We start from the raw sequence: 24,733 nt of genomic DNA on the forward strand, positions 1-24,733 counted from the left end.
ATGTTGATGGTCAAGTTGCCATCATTGGCATGTTGACAATATGTTCAGGATAGCTCTCTGGATAGAGTCATCACACAGGAGTTTGTAGATGATGCAATGGATATTCCACACACTTTTCTTTGAGATCTGGGTGGATCAATATGTGCCTTTGGTTTTGATGATGACTTAACAATGACTAATCTCAAGGAGGGAGGACTATAATGTCCCCTATTTTTAGCAGTTGACATGTAGTTGGTGAGGTTAATTAAAAGAGTCTATAGTGAGTGACTTATTATTTTAGTAAGTCACTAATGACGGTTCCATTTTTGGCAAGCTCCTACATGCTTGTTCAACTAGTCAACTCTCATCTAGGGTTTTCATTGTATTTGACATTTCATGCGAAAGATTGTAGATACTTTGGCTACAATGCTTTCCCACGTGGATTTTTTGGTTGGGTTTGTTGCAAGGGTTATCTTGGATCTTGACAAACTAGTTATTCAGGGATGGAGATTGGAGTCGTCTCTTGGTCCTCGATTTGATGATGATGAGCCTTTGATGGAGATTGTTGCAGTTTATCCCAACTACATAGTGATTGGTGCTTATAATTTTTCTTCTAACCCATGGGTAGATGAATTGGTTTCACACAGATGTGGGTATGCCCCAAGTTCATACCATCCTTTATGGGATGGGTTGGCACCATCTATAGTTGATAAGGATAATAGTTGCAAGTTAGTAGGAGGCTGCTTGTAGAGTCAGGATGTCCATGAAAATTTTGCAGAGGATGGATATCAAGGCTATGACTCAAATGCTTTTGGAAGTACTAGTTCATGTTGCACATATAGGCTTCATACTCGTGGCAGATTGGTTGCATATGCAAGGTGTTTTGATTTAGCAGACGATATCAAATATCCATTTTCCTTGTTATGGATGGATGTGATTTTCATCTCTACTGGGATCCAAGAGGAGATAAGCTTAGCACTGTTGATTGGTTGAGTCACCATCCATGGCATGTTTATAGTATGTTGAGGATAGCTCCATTGTGAGAGTTATTATCGCGGGAGTTTGTAGATGACACAAGGGACATTACACACTTTTCCTCGAGAATCGATTAGATCGATATGTGCCTTTGGTTTTGGCAATTGCTTATGAACAAGTGATTACAAGGAAGGAGGATTGTATTGTCCCCTAACTTTAGCAGCTGGTAGGTAGTTAGAAAGGTAAACCCAGAATTGCAATCATCATAATCTAGTGGGAAGTTTAAAGGGTCCATGATGATTGAATTACTATATTTAGTAAGTCAGCAATGACAGTTCCTATTTTTGGGAGGCACCTAGACAGTAATTCAGTCAATGATGATATTGGCACTTTAAGAGGTATATATTGAGTTTAAATTTTATAAATTGCTTTTGGGTGCCTAGTGAGGGTATTAATCATTAAATCACATGAAATATAATCCTAAGTCTTAAAAGCAAAGCTTTTAGGTGAAAGGTGAGTTGAAGAAGCCTTTTAAGTGAAAAGTGTCCTCATGAAGCTTTTAGCTTGGGAGTTATTCATTATTTATTCAAAGTTATTAAAATGAAGGCTTCTAATTGAGAAGCGTATTGATGAAGGCACTTTAGTTAAAGGTGTATGAGAGAAGCGATCTGTTTTTGGTGTCTTGAAGAAGACAATTTTATTATTATAAAAACAATGTTTAGTGAGAAAGTAATTCATTCTATTATCTCTTATTTTGCTTATAGTTATGTTTTGAAGAAATTGAAATGCTGAAGGGTTTCGACGTAACGTTTGAAGAAATTGGAGATTTCTCACTTCTGATTTGCACTTTCAGTTGGTTCAATTGCCAATGAATTGTGTATATTATGCTGGTCTGAGATCTGCAAATTATCTCACACTTGGAAGGATTTGAGCTGCCCATTTATTGATATTCTGCTTACAAAGTGATTGGAGAAGAAACATCTTAGCTGGGGCTATCTTAGCATTCTAAATCAGTGTTTGGTGTTGATTGGTGATGTCAACAAGTCCTGCGTTCACTGATATATGTGCTGCGATCTCACTTTTGTAACAGTGTTTTATGTCTACGACTCTATACATCTGAAATTAATCACATATGGTGGCGTGGTCTATTTAAAGGTTGGGGTTGGTATTCTGGGAGTAGCCTTTGTAGTTGAGGATAATTCCAGTTGTTGAAGATAATTTCCAGCACTCAAATTATTCTGCAACACCAGGCTCTTTAAATAACTAAAATTATTGCATATATGAACGTACAATTGTGAGCACTTGTAATTTGATCAATAGAAAATAAAGTTGGAGTTTGAATCATAATTATTTACTTTGCATTTCAAAGCATTATTATTTATATGTTCTGAAAATTGCAAAAATCATATATCTCAAAACACAAGAAAATATATAACTTCAAAGAAAAAGAATTATTCTTCAGCATAGTCAGGGGTTAGCCAACAGGGCTCATTACACAAATCACCTGCAGATGGTTTTCATCCTCTCAAGTTCTCAGCAATCTTTAGAAGACCTCTTCAAGTTCATTTCAGCAATATACCCATATATGTTTCAAATCAGAATCCTGAGTGAGAGCCCAAGCTGCAATTTATAAAGTTGGAGTGAAACCTAGGGCAGTTCAAATTTATGTCATTTCCCTCAAAGAACCCTCAAAGAACCCACAATATATCTTTCAAAAACACCTTGTCACCCCCCTTTCCTAGGCATTCCCATTCTCGAGACAAATATTATAAAATATTTATCACTTAAGCTATACAAATAAAGTTACTTTTCCAAACATTTAGAAGAGAAATATAAAAACATTATTTCCATCACCTTAGAAACTTCAGGAATGCACTGAATTTGTAAACACTTCACATAGAAATCAAGAGGGAAGGGAAACTAAGACCAAGTGCCCAAACCAACACTTACTAAAAAAAATTGTTCCAAAAACAGAAATGCCACTGAAACACATTGAAACTGCAGGCCTGAGCTTTCCACAGAATGCCGAGTCTTCTAACCAGCTCCCAGTAATCTATGACAACACAAGAACAAGCACACAGGAAGCATAACTAAGTGCGAGAAATGGACATTACATCATGTTATCCTTTCCATATTAATGATATGTGTTATATTGTGCTGAGGAGCCAATCTTTCTGTAGAGCTACAAAGTTGAAACTCACCTGTACCACAATGGAAAAGTAAGTAACAAGAAGCATCCATGGTAAAGATTGCTGTGTTAATACTGTATACCTCTAAGGATTCCACTATATCATTGCATTGGAATATATGCAGAATATGGTTTGTTTTCTGTTCCATTTACCAAAGAGGTTGAATATGTTCAGTGAGCTGAATCGAAGGGTTTCTCACAGCAAAATCAAGCATATCTTTTCTGTTATTACCTTTTTCTTTAATAACATGGTGCTTATTTACAGAGGCCACTACATACATTCCATGATAAATGACACGATACCCCCAAGGATTTTGCCATTTTCCTTTTTGGCTGAGAAATTTAGATCTGATAACAGCATTTTGGGTGTGCTGAAGAAGAAATTGCAGAAATTTATCTTTGTTCACTGGATTGTTTCTACTTGAAAAGTACAACCCTGCAATTGCTGTCCACTGAGGAGGGAATGAATCCTCAAACAAGATTGAATTGAAGTCTAATCAGCATGGTATGAATTGTGTAGCGGATTGAACTAGTTTAGGGGAAAATATTGGTAAATTTGGGGTTGGGTGTGAGAAGCAGGCATGAAAATCCAAAGCTTTGATGGTATTTAAAATTTAAATATTTCCTTCTCTGTATTTTGAATTGAATACACAATGTATATTATTAAACAACTTACACGAATACTTTGCTTGTACTGTTTAAGTCCAAGTTTCATTCCCATACAGTACTATTTTATAGTTTGGTGTACTGATGTTAATCTGACTAGCAAACACCGGTACATGATTTACATATTGACATGTTAAAAAATTAGATATATATATATAATCATTTTCCTCTACAAAATGATTTGTCATACTTGATTTGCACATTACAAGTAATTGGATGAATTTAAATGTACACAAAGGAGTTTTCTATTAAATGTCAATGTCAAAGATATTGGAAAGGCGCCCACCATGGTGCTAGCATTATGATAATCATCAACTCGAAGAAAGCTTCACAAGCGTTAATGCTAGTACTTTAACTCCATTAGAAATATGATCAATCGATGCATATTCATCTGGCCTATGACTGTAACCTGCAAAGATGACAAGCACAATAGAGTGAAATATGTGTTCAAAAGCACTAAAAGCAAGTTTGGCAAGGAATAATGGAAATGATTTTCTACTTCAACATCAATCAACCAAAAATTCAAATGTTCATCCATTAAATTCTTATTCAGTTTATTTTAGAGTTATTTTCACATTGCCTACTAATTAGTTGATAAATGAAGATCAAAGTGGTCAATGGTTTGTTTGCATGATAGACGTAATTCAGATATGGTAAAAACAGCCACGGAAAGGCATTTCAAACTAAGTCTGGACATTGAATGCAAGACATTTGAGCGTTAAAAAGTGTTTACCAATTTCCATCAGTTAGATTATCAGATTATTAATTATCATTTATCAATTAATATTTCTCAGTTTTGTTGTCAAATTTAGAGTGAACATCTTTGGTTTGAGGATTGTTAAGATTGTCTTTAACATGAAAATGGAATCCCCAAGGCTAAATATGTTTGGCTTATTATTCTCATGTACTTGTAGCATATTTTGTACTATATTATTGTATTGTGCAATTTATTTCATTACGAGGGGTATAAAAGTGAAATAACCACCTTGTCTGAGGTTTTCACACCATCACCCTATTGCAAATGTGTAATGTCCCCAATTTTGGCAGGTCAACATAGTGGATAGAGTTAGCTCATCATAGCGACCCTTGTGAATTGACATGGTGTTTTGGGGGTCTCAGTTGTGGACTTACTATTTTTAGTAAGTCCATTTTTGGCAGTTTCTATTTTTGGCAATGCAAGGGGTGGCTTCAGCAGGTGGTTGTCACCTGCAGTTAATAAAGTGATAATTGCATGAGCTCTTATTTTTATTAATCATTGAGTTGCATTATTACAATAATGTTTATATTATCATAATAATGACTTAAAATGCTTCTAAAAAGCGAGTTGGAAAGTTTCTAGTGTTGAGTTCTTTTGGGAAACTTCCACAATTTTTGAAGTGGAGTTTTAAGGAAACTTTGGCCAACAAAAAGCTTATAAATAAGAGCTCATTTATTGGGAAAGGCACGCTTGAAAAATACATTTTCTTTTTGTGCCTTTGTGGCTTTTCCTATTTTCTGTTCTATGAGCCCTTGTTGAAATATAAGGGTCTCATCTGAGAAGTTCTTTGCAATTGTGTTGAAGTATACAATTGGCCGACATTCTCCTATTGTATTTCTGTGGCTAAGAAGAAGGATCTTGATTATCATATTTTTAATTGAATAATTGGATGAGGGTTTGAGAATTTCTGAGAATCAATTCTAAAGCATTGCTGCTGTTGTATAGCAATCTATTGATTTCCTCCTATTGCCTGATCTGTGTCTAAAGAGGTTTGAGTGTAAGGATGATTGTATTAAGTCTAAAAGAAGGGGATGATTTGTTATTGATTTAATTCAGCATTGAAGGGAGCCGTCTTTGATGAATGAGAGAACTGCCATAAGATATCTGGAAAGAAGCATTCCAGCACTAAGGAGTTCGATTGACTTTTTGGTGGTTCATTTTGCACTTGGAGGCTGGACGGCTAAGCTTGTAATTTTCCTTGACTCACATGAGCTTTGTTGAGGTCCTGCCTTTCTTGTTTGTTATTGTTAGGTGGGCTGTGCATTGAGTTTGAAAAGGGGCTGGCTTTGCATATTAAACAATTGCAATTTGATTAAAGGATAGTTTGACATATCCGGAAAATTATGTGATCTTGCTAACTACCTGTGATTAGCATTGGGAGCAATTTAAATCATTTCCAGACTTGGGTGTTTGAGTCTTAGCAGCCTTTATATATTCTGGATTCTCCTCTCAACTAGCAACATAAAGGTCATGCTACAAAAGAAATAAGGTTTCATCATGAATTAAAAAATTAGAATTTGGTTCATGATAATTTGTCAAATTCTGCGTTTTCTCTCTCCAATAAAAGTAATTCTGAAATTGAATGGTTAGATTCAGAATTTTCTATGTGCCTATGATATCTACTGGAATTTGTGGAACACTAAGTTACAACACAAATAGTGGCTCTGATATTCAAACTGTTAATATTCAACACAAATGTTCTAAAATGCAAGGTAATAAATAAAATTACAAGGTAGATTTGTCATTATGGTGATTTTGAGCCAGCTTTCTGAGTGTTTGACGAAATGTCGAGTAACTAGCCAATAAAGAATTAGTATTTGTTTGAGCTATAACCAGTTAGGGTTATTACAAAATGGGGACACCTCCTTTTTACTCGTAGGTCCAAGTAGTAGAGTGGGTTTGGCAACAATCCTGGATATAGGATGCCTCCTTAGAGTGTCAAATGGGAAAATTGAGCAAAAATGGCAATATTTGATTAAGAGAAATTTTGAGAAAATTTGAGAAGAAATTGGCTAAGTGTCAATATGGAATTTAAATTTTTTTTTGGCAAAGTAGAAAAATGGAGACAAGACTCTTCTTTGTTCCAAGAAAAATGGAGATGATCCTCCTCTTCGTACATAAGGGGAGGGAGATGAAGTATCATCTCATCTCAAATGAGTAAGAAACAAAGACTTGTCCCATCTCAAGTCGAGGTGGAGAAAGCCTATTCCAATCTCAAGCAAGGGAGACAAAGCCTCTTCTCATCTCAATTTAATGGTGGAAGAAGTACCACCTCATCTCATGGTTGATAAAGTAAGGAGATAATGTGGCCTAGGTCTACAAGTGCTCTCTTCTCATTGGTCCACTTGTTATTGCACCTTATTTGGATGTTATACATTTGAATTTTCTCATTGGCCCTTGAAAATCAATATAATTTTTCTATTGGCCACCATAATGGTGCCTAATTGTAATTGCGTGGGTATTTAATATTTGTAGTAGGGGGTTATCTAAACCATAATTAGGGATTATGTGGTTTAATCTTTGGCCCTTGATTTCGAATCAATCTTGACCACTCATTGTATTGAGGACTATATAAAAGGCCAAGGCCTCCTCATTTTTCACTCCTCAGTTTTAGAATAGAAAAGGAGACTTATGTTGGAAAAGTGTTGCCAAATTACTACCAAAAATTTTCGTTATTCATTGTTAGTCTTCATGGTGGATATATATGATCATTTCGGAGTATTACTTGGTTCTTTGCATCTCTCACTTAAATTACGATTTTATTTCATGTTGAAGTAGTTAGTTGAATGAAAGTAGTTGTGGATGGTTACTTGATTGACTCAAAAAATCCAGGTCACTAGCCTCTTGCTGATGATAAGAGCACTTTGTGTGGTAAGCCAATGACTGAAATCACCTAACTTCAATTGATATTCAATCTTTAGTTTGCAACCATTTAATGGGATTTAAGGGGAGATATTGATGCAAAAAAACATTTGAGTATTCCTTGAAGCTTGCACTAGGTGGGTGGAGTTGCAGATAAAGCTACGTTTAGTAGAGCCCAAGTTTATCCATACTTCCTTGCATTCATAGTTAGAAGTATTAGTGGAAGTTAAGTTTAAGTTGAAGTTAAAATTGGAAAACCAAATATATTTTCATTGCACATTGTGAAGCTAAATCTTTAGGAGTGAAAGAAATTGATATCCATTGAATGAATGGCATAGGTCCCTTTGTGATCCCAACAAATCACATTATTTCATTGAACAAGCATCCAAAATTAAAGGGAACCTTGAAGTCATTTCATGACCTTACTTTGCAAGCTTAGCATGAGAGATGACCTTATTCAAGAGAGGATTAAGCATTTGATGTTTCATTCTAAAACATTTAGCATTCGACTATGCATGTTGTAGTGGAACAAAACTCACGTCAACAGAAATTGGCACTAGAGGGTGGGGCAAACAAAGTTCATCCATGATATTGTCAAGAAGAATGAGCTTTCAAGTCATATCTGAGATGAGAAAATCTCTCTCAAAGTGAAAAAATCCGAAAAAAAGATTAAAAATCAACATTAAAAAAAGTGAAAAAAAAAAAGAAAAAAAAGAAGAAGAACGGTTTCTCAAAATGGACAGGCGGGTTTTCATTTTTCTGATTTGGTTTGATTTGAACAAATGATTGCATCCATGTGGATTGTCTCAACTTGTAGCATCAAGCCAATGTAGGATCCATGGTGCCACAGAGCACATAGAGATGCATTGGTTGATATTCCCTTCGAGGGTGGACTTGGCATTGTGAGGGAGAAATTCTTTTTCAGAACTATATCAGCATGCAGTACTTGTCAATTCACAAGCAGAGTTTCTTGAGTTCAAAGAGGATATCAATAGGAACCCAAGAAGTGGATATGAAGGAAACACTTAGTGCAGTGTGCATTGCTTTTCACACTCAGAATCTACTTACCCAAGTTTCAAATGGGTTGGTATGAGGAAATATCAAAAAGGAGTGACAAAGATTTATTTCAGCTTCCAAGTTGGATACCAAATGAAAAAGGCGCTCATCACTCGAGTTGGTAACCAAAGGATGAAGAAGAAGATGAGTTACATCAAGGAAGCATAGTCGAGTTTAATGATCAAGATAACCAAGTGGAGGATCAACTTTCATGCATTATATCACAAGGAAAAGAGATTGACAAGATGATCAAGGGATCTATAGAATTCATCCAAGGAAGAGGAAGCATTGAGGGCAAAGACCAAAATCTTGGAAGGGATCATCACAAATTTGAAGAGGAAGATTTTGATGAGATTTCATCCATGATTCAAGGAGAGACTCTTGAGGTTGAGTTGCAAGCGATTTCAAACACCCTTGGAGAGGAAGACAATCGTTTGGATGAGATAGACAAGGAATTGTGAGATATCACAAAAGAATGCGAATATGAAGAACACACAATGCACTAAAAAATATCATGAAGTTGATTCATTGCCAAAGGTATTTCAAGATAATGAAGTTACTGAAAGTGGCATGGTTCACAACCAGCTTCGGCCCTCGAAGATTCTACCACTTGAGATTGAATTTGATGAATTCATGAGGATGTTTGGTGATGATCTTCCTTTTCGTTTGAAGGATACTTGGATTGATGAGGTTTTGGATGAAGAATTGCAAAGAATAATCTACATGCAACCTCGTGGATAAAGAATATGAAGAATGGCTTGGGTCGGTTGTCAAAGGGCAAACATGTTTTTCATCATAAAAATCCCTACAATGAAAACAAAGCCTTTTCCTCCTTAGATCACTAAGTGTTTCTTGATCTAAAGGGGCTGCCATAGGTCTTTTAGAATCAGAATTATCAACCTTCTTAGGGGCTTCCTTGTTGTCATAAGATGAAGTAGATGGTTTGGAAGCGAACTTGCTTCGTGGAGTAGACACTTTCAAATTCCTTGCCTTCTTCATAGCTTCCTACAAGGTAGGTAGATCCAAGGACTTAACTCAACCTTTAAGATACTCAACTAATCGCTCAATAAAAGCATCACACACCTCTCCTCTGAAATGTCATACACAATCACTGATAAGCACTGAAACTCACTGATGAATGTCTCAAGTCCTCCAATCTATCTCAACTGTGCTAACTTAGGGAAATAGTTCTCCGAGTCCTTCCTATCAGTTCTCTCTACCAATTTATCTACAAACTACTGGTGGATGTACTCTACTCATAATGTAATATAACTAACCCATGGTACCACCAGTCATTAGCTATACCATCCAGATGCAACACAACAAAGCATATAGCATCCTCCTAAGTTATAAGACATAATAGAAGATAAGTATCAAGCTTGTTAACCCAAGCTCTCGCTGTAACCTTCCCACTTCCATCGAATTGATTCAAAGTCATCTTGTTGGTTATCTACTTCAAATTATTGTCTAGGCTTTTGTCTCACATTGGGTCTAGGTCTACCTCTAGAGTGCTCTCTCTTCTATATCAAAAATCTATCAAAGTTCAGGTTTTGTTTAATTGCCTATGGTAAATCATCCCACTCTACATAATGGGTTACTACATCATTAGCAAATGGTGTAGCCTCAGTCTTAGTACTCACCAAATCCAGTTCAGGCCTCAAGAAAGTAGGTCATTGTGGCCTATCATGTGTATCTGTATGGTCTATCCTGTCATCAGCTCTAGACCTGTGAAAGCTGTCCTCATATCCTTGTCTTTACTATGCCCTTCAAGAAGAGCAATGCACTGCAAGATATCTGAAAGTTGTTGCAAAACATCAACATGGTGTTGACTATGTGCAAGGTCCCTGAGTGTCTCCCTAGCCTCCTAATGCAAAGTGGTTAGAGGAAACAAAGTGGACTAAACCTAATGTATCTTGATCCTTAATAATAGACCAAGTCTTGGACTCACCCTTAGATAAAAAGAGCTTACATCCTTTAGTGCCTACACACACAAGGGCACCGCACTATATGGAATCCTTCCCCTTATGAGCTGGATGAACTCACTCTTCAATTAGGAATCAAATAAATTACCTGTTTTAATTCCAACTTCAATATTATGGGAAAATCAACCCCAACATCTTGACTGAAACACACCAAACTTGGACATAGTCTTAAAATCAACTTCTATGGGAGTGAAAAGACACATTCCATCTTAGAACATTATTTCATCATCATTCCAAGAGGTTTCAACTTTTAACAACCCACAACTTCCCCAAGCCCACTATACACAATTTGTTCTACTAGGCTACTAGCCCTATGAAAAGTTCCAAGACACCTCCCAAACAAATTAGGGTTTCATATACCCTTTTGGAACTTAACATCAAACTCTAAATAATCAAGACCCAAATCCACTCTTGCACCCCTTAACACCTACAGTGTTCACAAATCTAATATGCTTAATTAGGCTTGGATAACAAGACAAGTACTCAAGGATGGGTAAATAGAATTGAATCAATGGTTCAAAGAGTCATCTCTCAACTTATCTCCACCAATTCCATCAATAGATTTGGTCTAGACACTCCCTATTTTGGTTGTGCGCAAATACTTACTTTTTAGGCCGAACACATGGGTTTGTTTGACCTAAGGCTTGGTGGTAAAAATACCAATTTGACTTCTCCAATTCTAGCCTTTTAGATCATGTAGTGTACAACCCTAACTTGCATGTCCCCAAGGGCCATTGAAAGCCATTAGTGAAACTACAAGTTAGGGTCACATTTCTCCAAAACCCTTATTTAAGTGAAGGTTTCAAATAGTTTTTACAAAATGTTGTCTAACTTTCACTAGACTTGACCAATCCACTTCAAACCAATTGCATTTAATAGAGAACTCACTTCTTCAAATAACCATGTCCATTAATTATTTCCAACAATCTGTACAATCAGACGAAACAAAAAAATTGCTATAAAAAATGTTTTCTTTATTCAAATTCCACCAAACTTCTTACAAATCATCCAATTTGAATATTTGTCAATCCATTATGGCTAAATAGCCTTCCTACAACATCTACAACATAGGTTCAAATGGCTGTGACCATTCATGACAAACTTGCAACTACCGAGCAATGTTTGGAAAATAAACTTTGCAAATGTTGTTTGACAACTTTTGTATTTTATGAGCAACTTTCGTAACATTTACTAAAAAATTTCCATTTTTACTCTGAAGCCTCAAATGACTTATGTCCAAAACATCCTAATTGACCTTATTTTGACTATACATGGACCCCATGGTCTAATTGGACTACATGTTTATATGAACACCTAAAGTCCATTAGCCTTACAAGTTGGGTCATTTTTACATTTGAGATGATCCATTTGGATCTAACTCCTTATTTCATTGTTACCTACTTGCTAACCCTTTATGCCCTTTATTTGTATGAAGGTGCCCTACATCATACTCTGGGGGCCAAAATGAACTCAAGTCTCTGAAGTTGTCAAGTCTGTGATTTTCATATGAGTCTTCTTGATGGCTTCAACAATCATCCAAATAGCATCTTCTCGAGGTTTGATCTTTCACTTAACTAGGTATTCAAGGTAGATGTTCCTTATTGTCTGCTTTGCTATCTTTCTATCAAGGATAAATTCAATCTCATGGGTCGCTGGTTTAGGTAACTCTTCCGTTCATTCAGCCTTGTTCTCCACTTGGTCACCTGTATCACAAACATTATCCACATAACCTTTTTATGCGTAAAGGTCAAAAAAGGTGAAATTCTATTATCAAAATGGAGATCAATCTTGTAGGCATTATTGCCAAATTTCTTAAGGATTTTGTAGAGGCCTATTTTCTTCATCGCGAGCTTGGTGTACTTCTCTCTTGGAAGTCTCTATTCCTTGAGATGAGCCATTGACATATCTCTAACTTTGAATTGAAGTTCTCTCCTTTTCTTGTCTTCTGCCAACTTGTATTTATCCACTATTTGTCTCAACTGCTCCTTAACCTATTGGCGAATATCCCTCATAGCTTTTGCAAAATCCTTTGCTTGTGCACTCCTCTTTTTTGTCTCTCTCATGTCTTTCTAGTCCAAAACTTCTCTGGATTGGTGCCATATACAATTTGGAATGGGCTTTTGCAAACATTCCTATTGATTGAATCATTATAGGAGCATTTTGCCTGTGGTAAGATAATGTCTCATACTGCTCCATGCTCCTTTGTGAGACATCTTGATAAATTCCTCAATGATTTGTTAATGACCTCTGTCTACCCATCTGATTGTGTAATAACCCAAACTGGTTATAGCTCCACCAAACATCAATTCTCTTTTATAATCAATAGCTTGGCATTTCGTCAAACACTTGGCACACAACTTTGCTCAAAACTGTATGTGATGTTTGGTATGTATTTGTTTATTTTTTCGATATTTCAAAATGAAATAAGCCCAAATGTAGTACTGAAGATGTAATGAAAAATTCAGCAGATATAAACAACTCAGACTAACAAGTTCAATTCTCAGGACTGATCTGCAATTATTAATTCCCAAATTCAGCATGCAATGATTATTTAAATACAATATGAGTTCGATTGGAACCTGAATAATGTGAATAGCAGCATATAGTCAATGATTTGCATGAATGCAGCCTCATAAACATTGACAATTGATCCCACCAAACTGAGCCTTTAATGCACATTCTTGACTAGAGTGGTAGTGTCATAATAGTGAGAACCAACACCAAAAATGGTGAATTTTGCAGGAAGAAATTGTCCAGCTCCAATGCCCAATGACCAGTCTGATATAGGCCTTGAATGTGGCTCAATGCTCTCAAGGAAACACGCCAATCACATAAAATGCTGGTACTAAAACAAGCAGCCTGATAGGGCAAATTTATCTCTCAATATGCAGATTATTCTTCTCAGATAATCGCTCAAACTGGCAGCCACATAGACGCCCAAACAAGAGGTATTAATGGCACTCACACAGTCACCGGTTCACCCAAATTTGCAGGAGATATATCGCTCCAGAATTACCACCAAATCAAACGCCCAGTAACAACTATAAGAAGATGCACAAACCCTTAGTTCAACAAGCTGCCACTGTGTGAATATCATAGTAGTAAAACCTCAAGCTGAAATGATTTTATGGCCTTCTATTCACAATAACAACAGTCAGTTAGCTGCAACAAATTCACAAATCAAATCTCCAGATGGTTGCCCAAATCATATGAAGCAACCAAACTCAATCCACTATAATTTCAGTAGTGATTTGGAAAATCAATTTAAACTCCAAACCCATAGTAAAAATTGCTTCTCAAGCCACAAAAGAAACATAGTATGAGAGGACAATAATAATACTCAAAAATAATTCACAATACCTCATCTGTGAATTATCGGGCACTTTTCAATTCCAAACCCTTATACTTCAACAAGGGCAAAGAAATCCGCAAACTCAGAAACTCTTCGCAGGCAACAAAAAAATAAAATCAATCCGATGCTTTGCTCATCAAATAGGCTCATATTTATAATCTCTAGATGGCACAAAGTTTCCCAAATGAAATTCACTTAAGAAGCTTCCCACACACAACATTAAAATATAATAAAATGCCATTATAAACTAATTTATTAATTGCTTTTGGCTCCGAAAATGACCTTTTCCACCATAACTTCAAATACTAACACGTAAGGCCACCTTTTCTTGTTCCCATGATTTAAAACTTTTCGTCCGGTTCCAACGAGCTATGATATTGAGGTGACTAACCAAAAACACCAACAAAAATAGCAACCTCAATGTTATTTAGATGAATAATAATAATAATTCGCCCATCTTGTGAAAACCACTAAAGAAGCATCAAAATCGAAATCTGACAACACTAAAGTGATCCTAGTGATGAAAGATGATGAATGAACTTGACGGGGTGACTTACTATAAATAGACACTCCCTCCAAGATTCTTGGAGCCCAAACTGGAAGCTCGAAATAAAAACGGAGAGCATCCTCCAACTCCTTTGAGTCAACTGAGCTCATTGGAACCAACAGATTGACTTACTATAAACAGTAAGTCCCTCAAACGGAGCCAAAACGCACCATAGACGGTTGGAAAGCCTATAACCACACAACTGAGACCCTTAAATCCTACTGTTAGCTCACAAGGGTCGTGATGGTAAACTGATCTGGCCAATTGCAGGAACCTACTAAAAAAAGGGGACATTACAGATTGTGGGTGATATGCTGAAGAAAAAGACAAGTTTGTGCCCAACGTTTTCCACAAAATTCTTCAAAATTGACCAATAAATTTAGAATCCCTATCTGATATTATGGACAGAGGCAATCCATGAAGTCTTACTATCTCCTTGAAGAAGATACTTGCTATATGGGATGCAACATGTGTTGTTTTACAAGACAAGTGAGCCATCTAAGAAAATTTGTCTACTACCACATAAATGTTGTTATGACACAGTTTGGTCCTTGAGAGTCCAAAAATAAAATCCATGCTCACTGATGCCCATAGCTTATTTAGAATTGATAGAGTGTAGAATCCAACATTTGAACTAGTTCCTTTAGCCTTTGGCATATTACAAGTTTCTAGATACCTTTTGATACCTGTTGTCAGCCGACTGGATGGTCCCGATGGTGTTTTTGTAGCCGACGGAATGATTGTTTTCGGTGTTTTGTATTTTGTAGCCGACGGGTAAATAGTTTGTAGCGGACATAATGTTTGTCGCCGACGGACTCCTTCAGGAAGGTTCAACGGATAGTATTTATATCCTGTCTGGGATCATTGTAAAGCATTTTCAATCTTCTATCTTATCTTATGAGGCATAATGTAATGTTGGCTTATGCGAATATAATTCTGCTATCCTGTTCCATTGTCTGTATGCGTTCATTTACTTTACCTGTACTGTAAACATTTGGTGCCGTTGCCTTATGAACCTGGAAAGTTGGAGGAATGAAGATTAATGCCAAATCAGCTTAACAAGGATCGGAATAAGGTCAAGGGAAAAGATGGAATCTGTACTGCGCAAGAGAATTTAATTTTGGCACAGCAAGCCGAACGCCAACGGAAATTTCAGAAGATTGCCGACGGAAACCAGAACGCCGAAGAATTGTTGGAGGAGACTTAGCAGTGGGTGGAATTGGTGGAAGAAGCACAGGAGGAGTTTTTGAATTTGTGTTCGCCGAGGGAAGAGAATCCAGACGGAAGAGCATCGACTCGCAAGGCTCGGAGTGCCGACAGAGCAAGAGAGTGGAGTGAACTCTTCGTCTGGGATATACTTCCACAGGGGACAACTTTAGAACACCCTTCTTCACCAAGGTTCACAGTTGTTGAGTCTAATGGTGCGGGAGAGCAGTCTGCTAGTGTGGGAGTGCAGATCACCGGTGTGGGAGTACACTCTGCCGGTGTGGGAGAGCAGTCCATTGGTGTGGGAGTGTAGTTCGCCGGTGTGGGAGACTAGTCCGCCGGTGTGGGAGTACAGACTGTCGGTGTGGGAGTGCAGACGACCGGTGTGGGAGTAAAGAGCGCCAGTATTACAGGACCGAGCAACACCTGTTTACAGAAACCAATTGTGATGGCGGGACCAAAAGAGAAATTGCCGAAGTTCAATGGCGATGGTACGGCCGATCCCATTCGACATTGCAAAACATGTGAAATGATCTAGAAGGCAAATGGGATAACTGATGAAGACGACTGGATGAGGCAATTTCCGGCCACCCTACGAGGCATAGCAATTGATTGGTTCACTGATACAGATCCACAAAAGCTAAACAGTTGGGATAACATTAAAAAGGAGTTTCTGGTAGAATTTAAACTGTTGTGGGATGATAATGAAATTGTAGCAGAGAACTTCAATACTAAGCAGGGGAAGAACGAAACCGTCTGCGTTTACGCCAGGAAATTAAAAGACTTGATAAACAAAATGGAAAGTAAGCCGGTAGACGGACTTCAGAAAAGATGGTTCGTGGAAGGCCTAAGCTCGAAGTTGCAGAGGAAAATGAAAATTGTGCCACCGTCGTCATACACGGAAGCTTATAACAGAGCATTTGACCTCGAAAGTGAGCAGAAAACAAAAAAGAAGAACACTAGCTCATCTGATTCTGATGACGACGAGCTTGTCGAAGAAGATAGCAGCAACGATGAAGGCAGTAGCAAGAAGGTCCGCGCTTTACAAAAGGACATGATCCGCATGATGGAGTTTAAAAACATGCAAAAGGAGTCAAAAGGCAGTGAGTTGTGGTGCACGGAGTGTAAGACCGACGGTCATACTAAAAGATCGTGTCCAAAGAACCAATTCTGTGACATTTGTCAGATCATGGGCCATTCGACAAAAGAGTGCCCCTTTAACATGAAGACAAGAGGATCTCCGCAGGTGTTTCTTACACAGGAGGCTTCCCCGTCGGGCAGTAGCGGAAATACGAATAGTGCAGGTGCCACATCCGGAGGATACAGGAACAATAGCAGAGGGCAAAATAACAACAATACAAATAATAACAATAATAATGGGAGCCGAAGTCGAACTCAGTATGATGCAAACGGACGGCCGATCGTTCAATGCCGAGCATGTAATTTGTGGGGTCATTTTGCGCGTGATTGTACAATGACAAATACACTGAAATTATTATGCAGATGGTGCGGACCCAGCGATCACGAAGATTCCAAGTGTCCAAAGTCTGGAGTAAACTTGATCACTGTCAGCATGGATGTAGAGGAGGTTTTGGCAATTACACGGAGGCAAGTGGAGGAAAAGAGAAAATTGGGGGAAGCGCAGGCGGAAATTGCAAAGGCATTGTCGGTGGAGACATCTCAGTTGAAGGACATCACCGGCACCTTGGCAAGGAACTTCGCAGAACAAAACATTATACGACAGATCTTACAAACAGAGATACCGGTCAAGATAAGTGACCTTCTCACAATGCCCCAATTACGGACAGCCATTCTGAATCATACACCATTTCCGAAAGCAATAGAGGACATAGGAAGGGACAGTAGTCCAACGACGGCAACAGACCTAATGCTTCTGGTGCTCACGAAGGGAAGGCATTCGGTGATCGTTGAGATGGGGATTTTGGGAAATGTTTTGACAGACAAAATTGTCGACGGAGGGTCCGACGTGAATGTCTAACTAGAGGATACCTGGAAGAAGTTGGGAAAACCGACATTGTGGCCACCTACATTTCAGTTGCTCACGGCGGACCAGCACGGAATCAAACCGTTAGGAACCTTGAGGGCACAACCGGTAACCATTGGTACACAACCATTTTTATTGGATTTTGTGGTCATTCCATTGAAAAGAAAAGGATATGATGCTATTCTCGGACGGACTTAGTTGGTGCAAGCAAAGGTAAAACATGATTCGAAAAACAATACCCTATCAATGGAGCGCGGAGGCAAAAGATTCATAATTGACTTGCACACACAAATGGTAGGTGAGAAGGCAGCATCGTCAGACTCAGAAGGTGAAGGCGACAGTGACGATGAAAGAAATGGCGATGAAGGAAAGAGGAGAATGGAACCGAAAGACGAAGGAGTATTGACACTAGGAGGATCAAATGATGACGACCTAGACTTGGTGAATGGCCTTTACCACTGGCAGATAGAAGACTATGAATTGTTTCCGAGTTGTAATATGCTAAGGGTTGACGAAGGTGAGAAAAAAGAGGAAAATGAGTGTTTGAAGGAATACAGAGCAGCGGAAGAAGGAAAGGCGGTTACGCCTGAAGCTGAGGGGAAGAACATACAGTCCAAAAAAAAGAAAGATCCCACCATTTGGTACACGGTGAACGGACCGCACAGGAAGAAAAGAATGCATCGCACCATAAAATTACTTGAAGGGTACCGACAACAAGGAAATAAGCTAGATGCGCAACTACCGCAGGCACAGTGGGCAACGGAGGTGACATAGAACAAACATAAGGCATGACATGAAAAACTCAACAGGGTTCAGCCGGGGCAATTGGTACTCAAGTATGACGGGCAAAGTGAAATCAAGCCGGAGAAGTTCAAAGTCAGATGGGTTGGACCATACCAAATCCGAGAAGTCGGCGACAATGGAGCAATTAATTTGTCAACCTTGGATGGGGAAGAGATCCCTCAAGCGGTCAAGGGGTCCAAATTGAAAACATACCGCGCTTGGAAGATTTCATCACTGTCGTCGTCGTTGTCGTTGCAAAATGATTCGACGCTGTTGCCATCGCTAAAGAAGTCGTCGCCAAATGCTTTGAGGGCTCCTTCGTCATCATTGTTGCAAAATGGCGACGCCTGGAGGCAAAATTGAGGTACCTTTGTATTTTTCGGTATTTTTATTTTTGAAAAAAAACCAAAAAAAAAGAACCTGTCCGTGGGCATTTGTCTGCGAGCACCTGCCCGCGGGAGGTGCTTCGCGGGTACCTGTTCGTGAGAGATGCTTCGCGGGCACTTGTCTGTGGGGTCTCCCTTCTGCCTTCCTGCGGAGTTCTTTTCATTTGCGGAATCTTATTTTCCGTGGGGTCTTCTGCCTTTCTGCGGAGTCTTTCCACATTTCCGCAAACCCTTTTTTCTACTTGGCTGGGCCGCAAATTGTTTTGTTTGCCAGAGTTCACAAATTCGCACTTTCCCACGGACTCTCTTTTCTATGCGTGGAAATCATTTCTGACTGCTGAGCATGTGATTTGTAGGGAAGTTGAGTCGCCTTGATTTGTGCTTCGCCCACGGCCTGTAGCTGGTGGAATATTGAAGAACTCGGACAAGATTTCGGGAGCCAATCATGAGAGCAGTCCATGAAATTGCAAGGTTAACTTGGAAACTGCATCACATATCGAAGATGTGGGATTTGTACCTGTCGCGCCTGTGTAATTGAAAAGTAGATTTGGAGAAGCTTTTGATTTGTGACCCAACTGGTTGTAGTCGTGAGATTGGAAGGGATTCTGAGGAGCTTCTGATTGTAGTTGGGAACTGTGTGGATTTTTGCTTTGGATCGATTGGAGGCAGATAGGCATCTGGATATCTCATGCGGATTGGTTTTTCTATCCTTGCCATACTTAGTCAGAAGTGAAGGAGTTAACAAAAAAAAAAAAAAAAAACGACGACAGATTCAAATTGTTCAGAATGAGTTACAGATGATGTCAAAGGGAAGGGGACGCATTAGTGGTTGCTAGAAAGAGTGTAGAATCGGCAGGAAATGACAGAAATGGTGTGTTTCGTGTGGGTTGCGAAGTGCTAATTTGGTCTTGGCGGCGAGGGGCGCTGCCCCTCGGTCCTGCACTGTACTGCGAGGTGCTGCCCCTCAACCCTGCCGAGGGCATTGCCCCCTGGACCCCCAGTCGTTGCGGATATCAATCGTGGGAGTCTGATCAGTTGAAAAGACTTGAAGCTGCTGCAGAGCGTTTGTGTACCAGAGGCACGAGGCACTGGGAGTAGGTGTTGGCTGAGAGGCTGTCTTGGTGGATGCATAGAGAGCTCAGGAGGAGTGGGTCATCCAAAAGGCAGTACAGCGACACTTAGCTCAGTGGACCTAGTGTTGGAAGCCGAGAAAGCAGCACGGGTGGCTATCAAGGTCAGCTTGAGAAAACAGTATTGTGTTAACTGAGGCTACAGATGTAATGGGATGAATGTGGAAGTGATGTGACAGAAGCAGATTTTTCTTGTTGTAGTCACTTTGATAATGTATTTTGTTTGTTAATTTGTCTCAGATATTTTGTAATTGTCGTCTGGAGACGACTTTTCTTTTTGGGGGGGGATGGTGTCAACCGACTAGATGGTCCCGACGGTGTTTCTGTAGCTGACGGAATGATTGTCGTCGATGTTTTGTATTTTGTAGCCGAAGGGTAAATAGTTTGTAGCGGACATAATGTTTGTGGCTGACGGGCTCCTTTGAGAAGGTTCAGCGGATAGTATTTATATCCCGTCTGGGATCATTGTAAAGCATTTTCAATCTTCTATCTTATCTTATGAGGCATAATGTAATGTTGGCATATGCGAATATAATTCTGCTATTCTGTTCCATTGTCTGTATGCGTTCATTTACTTTACCTGTACGGTAAACACTTGTTTGCATCTTGGGCCATAATTAGAATCTCCTAACCAATTCCAGGGTCTTGTTAGACCTAAAGTGAACTAATAAACTTCCACATTTTTTTCTTTTATGATGTTCTCTCTCATAGAGCATGTCTCTCTATTCCAAAACTCATCTGGGATGGTGTCATATACAATTTGGAATGGGCTTCTGCCAGTACTCCTATTGATTGAATCATTATGAAAGAATTTTGCCTATGGTAAGATAGTGTCCCCGACTGCTCCATGCTCCTTTGTGAGACATCTTAATATGTTCCTTAATGATTTGTTTTTGACCTTTGTCTGTCCATTAGATTGTGGGTGATATGCTAATGAAAAAGACAAGTTTGTGTCCAATGTTTTCTACAAAGTTCTCCAAAAATGACCAATGAATTTAGAATCCCTATCTGATGTTATGGACGTAAGCAATCCATGAAGTCTAAGTATCTTGTTGAAGAAGATACCTATTATATGGGATGCATCATGTGTTGTTTTACAAGGCAAGAAGTGAGCCATCTAAGAAAATCTATCTACTACCACATAAATGTTGTTATGACCCCCTTGGGAGTTCCAAAACAAAATCCATGCTCACTTGACTCCCATAGCTTACTTGGAATCGGTAGAGGAGTGGAGAATCCTGTAGTTGTACTAGTCCCTTTAGCCTTTTGGCATACTACACAAGTTTCTAGAAACCTTCTGGCATCTGCTTGCATCTTGGGCCAAAAATAAAATCTCCTAACCAATTCTAGGGTCTTGTCAATCCAAAAGTGACTTGATAAACTTCCAAAATGTTTTTCTTTTACAATGTTCTCTCTCATAAAGCATTTAGGAATGCAAAGTTGACTACCTTTGAAAGTAAACCTTCATGCAAAATAAAACTAGGGAAATCAATATGATACTTATCCTTCATTTCAGTACACATTTCATATGCCTCCTTAAAGGCTTCATTCTCTTGGTACATGTCCTTGACTGAACTAATCCCCACACTTTCCAACTGGACTTCTTAAACTGCCATGTTCTTCTTGATAAGTGCCTCTTCCACCTTATTAGCTACCCCCTTCTTATGCTCGATGGTGATGTAAAATCTTGCATGTATTCCATACACTTCATGTGTCTATGGTTTAGCTTCTCCTCTCTGTTCAAAAAACATAGTACATGATTGTCAATATGCACTGTAAACTCCTTTGTCGATAATGTCTCCATTTTCTTAAGGGCTGTACTATTGCATAACCTTCTAAATCATAAGAGGAATACTTTTGTTTTTCTTCATTAAGCTTTTCGCTAAAGAAGGCAATTGGCCTACCTTCTTGACTCAACACTCCCCCAATAGCTATCTTATTGGCATCACGCTTAATGGTGAAAATTTTATGGAAATCAGGCAAGGTTAGGATGGGTTGGTTTGCTACCCTTCTTTTCAAATATTCAAAGGACTCATTAACCTTACTAGTCCAAACAAACTTACATTTTCTTCCTCCCTTTATGGTGTCAATCATTGGTGTGCATACCCTACAAAAATTCTTAAAAAACTTTCTATAAAAACTTGCAAGACTATGAAAGCTTTTTACCTCAATTGCAGACCTTAGTGTTGGCCAGTTGATAATTGCATCTACCTTGGAAGGATCCATCTTGAGACTGCCTTTGGAGATTACAAAACAAAGGAATGTTAGTTCTTCCTGCAAGAAAACACATTTTGCCTAATTTATCTTCAACTGCTCCTCATGTAATCTTTGCAATACCAAATCCAAATGTCTTAGATACTCATATTTGCTCTTACTGAATATGAGGGTGTCATCTAGGTACACCATTATAAACTAATGAATGTATAGTTTGAGGACCTCATTCATGACCCGCATAAAAGTACTAGGGGCATTTGAGAGGCCAAATGGCATCACCAATCACTTATAGAGACCCTCATTTGTTTTAAAAGCCACTTCCATCATCTCTTTTCCTTATTCTTATCTGATGGTGGCCACTCTTTAGGTCTACCTAAGAATAGTACCTAACACCTCCTAGAAAATCCAACAAGTCCTCTATTTGGGCATTGGGAATCTGTACTTGATTGTTATTTTGTTAATGGCTCTAGAGAATGTGTGCAATCTCCATGTTCCTTCTTTCTTAGGGGCTAAGACTACAAGGACAACACAAGGGCTTAGACTCTTCCTAAAGAACCTTTCTTCTAACAAATACTCCATGTTCCTTCTTTCTTAGGGGCTAAGACTACAAGGACAACACAAGGGCTTAGACTCTTCCTAAAGAACCTTTCTTCTAACAACTCTTGTATTTGTCTTGCAATCTCATCGTTCTACTCTCGGGCCATTTTGTAGGCTTCCTTGTTGGGCAATGTGGACCTTGGTATGAGATCCATATAGTGACTAATGTTCCTCTGTGGTGGCAATGTTTCTGGTAAACCACCTGCTACTATCCCCTTGTATTTATCCAATAGATCTTGAACTTCTTTGGGACCTACTTTTTCATCTTGAACTTGGCTTTTGGTCTCTTCCTTTGACACTTGTTTTGGCTTCATTTCTAGGGCAAAGCATGGGGTGTCCTCCCTTAAGGTCTCCAAGAATTCCTTTTCTTCTACTAACATGACATTGGTTGCTCTATGATTTTCTTTTCCATCATCATGAAGTGGGTTCATGGTACAATTTATGCCATCCTTAGTGATCTCATACACATTCTTCTTTCTTGAATGGTAGGCATATACATCATACTATCATGGTTTGCCTAAAAGTAGATGACAAGCATCCATCTCTGCTACATCACATAAAATTTTGTCCCTATGCTCCCCTATGTTAAACTCTACCCATACTTACTCATTAATTAGGGCCTGTTGTCCCTTGTTTAACTATGAGATCTTGCAAGGGAAAGGATGGGGTATCTTTTAAAATTTAAGTTTATCTACGATCTTGACTGAGACTAAATTATCAAAGGAATCATAATCAATTTTGACTTTACATACCTTTCTATTTACCTTGTAGGTGGTCTTGACTAACGATTTACTTTTTGGTGGTTCTTGGGTGGTTGGCACCTTCAAGAGTGTTCTTAGCATTACACATTCCCCTTTTTCTGGGTCAGCAAGTCTTGATTGAGGTGTCACACTATAGCCATCCTCTTCTTGAGTCAAATGGACTCTCGTATCTCCTCCTTGGCTACTTGATCCTTTCTTCTCAGGGCATCTATATGATGGATGGCCAGCCTAGTTGCATGTCAAGCACCTTCTTGTGAAGACACTTGATCCTCTTCCCCCAAATCTTCCTCTAGTTTTAGGTCTTCTTCCCCTAAAGTTGCCTCTTTGATTGGATTCTACTTAACTTGGTGATTACTTTCTCCAAGGGGTTTGGAACTTTGTCCCCTTCCAAAGTTACCTCTACCTCTGAAATTCTTCCCTCTGCCCTTGTTCTAATGTTCTCCTTTCCTTCTTTAACTTTTTTCTATGTTCAAGGCCATTTGGAAACATTTACGTACGGTTTCAGGTGAGAAGAGGGTTACCTCATCCTGAATATAATACCATAGACCATTGATGTATCTAGCCACCTTCTGCTTCTCAGTCTCTGATTTCTTGGCTCTAAGGTTCAACTTGTGGAACTCCTCAGTGTAAATGCTCACATCCAAATCCTTATGCTTGATATTTTGAAGCTTTCTATGCATGACTATTTCATAGTCATCTGAAACAAATTATTTCTTGACTTATGCCATCGTTCTCCTTCATGTGGAGATGGGGTTCTTGTTATCTTCCACCCTTTCATTTTGCAAAAAGTTCTATCAAGGGTATAGACCCTTTCTTCTTTGACTTTTCCACCCTTACCTTCTAATTCTATGGGATCTCCTCAAACTAAAAATGGTGTTCTAAGGCCTCTAGCAAGTCCATGGCTTCTTTAGGGTTCATCTTCCCAGTAAATAAAGATGTGTACTCTAGTGTCCTTACCAACTTTGTTAAGAGCGTCGATGAAGTGTCTTTGATTTGCAACAAGTTGCATAGGATCCTGCTTAGGTTCGTCATTCTCTTCCCCTTTCTCATCTTCAGAGATCTCCTCAACATCTTTAGCCTTACCTTCCAACTTTTGAACTTCTCCTCTAAGGCCTTATACTTCTCCTCTATCTCCTTGAGTCTTTTTGCAAGTTTTGCATTCTTTGGAGGTATTGTCCTAGCCTCTCCCTCACTTTTCTTTGTTGACATGTACTGTCTCTAACAATCTTCCCTTTGACCACTACTGCACTTTGATACCACTTTGATGTAGAGTGGTTAGAGGAAGCA

General features: G+C 38.8%; 1 protein-coding gene across 2 annotated transcripts in view; it reads right to left on the reverse strand.

The window, feature by feature from the left end:
* Positions 1 to 2,386: 2,386 nt before the first annotated feature.
* UAH (ureidoglycolate amidohydrolase) overlaps positions 2,387 to 24,733 on the reverse strand; it is a 327,116-nt gene continuing 304,769 nt past the window's right edge. Inside the window, exon 12 of one of the 2 annotated variants that reach the window (XM_089788436.1) lies at positions 2,387 to 3,007. In XM_089788436.1, the coding sequence (XP_089644562.1) occupies positions 2,904 to 3,007 (104 nt within the window). In that variant the 3' untranslated portion in view covers positions 2,387 to 2,903. Of the gene's footprint in view, positions 3,008 to 3,939; positions 4,218 to 24,733 lie in introns of those variants that run through there. The other variant, XM_089788437.1, reaches the window with a different exon arrangement.

The sequence above is a fragment of the Cupressus sempervirens genome, chromosome 6 (genome assembly GCF_028749045.1).
Source record: "Cupressus sempervirens isolate cs-2001-9-10 chromosome 6, ASM2874904v1, whole genome shotgun sequence".
Taxonomy (NCBI): Eukaryota; Viridiplantae; Streptophyta; class Pinopsida; order Cupressales; family Cupressaceae; genus Cupressus; species Cupressus sempervirens.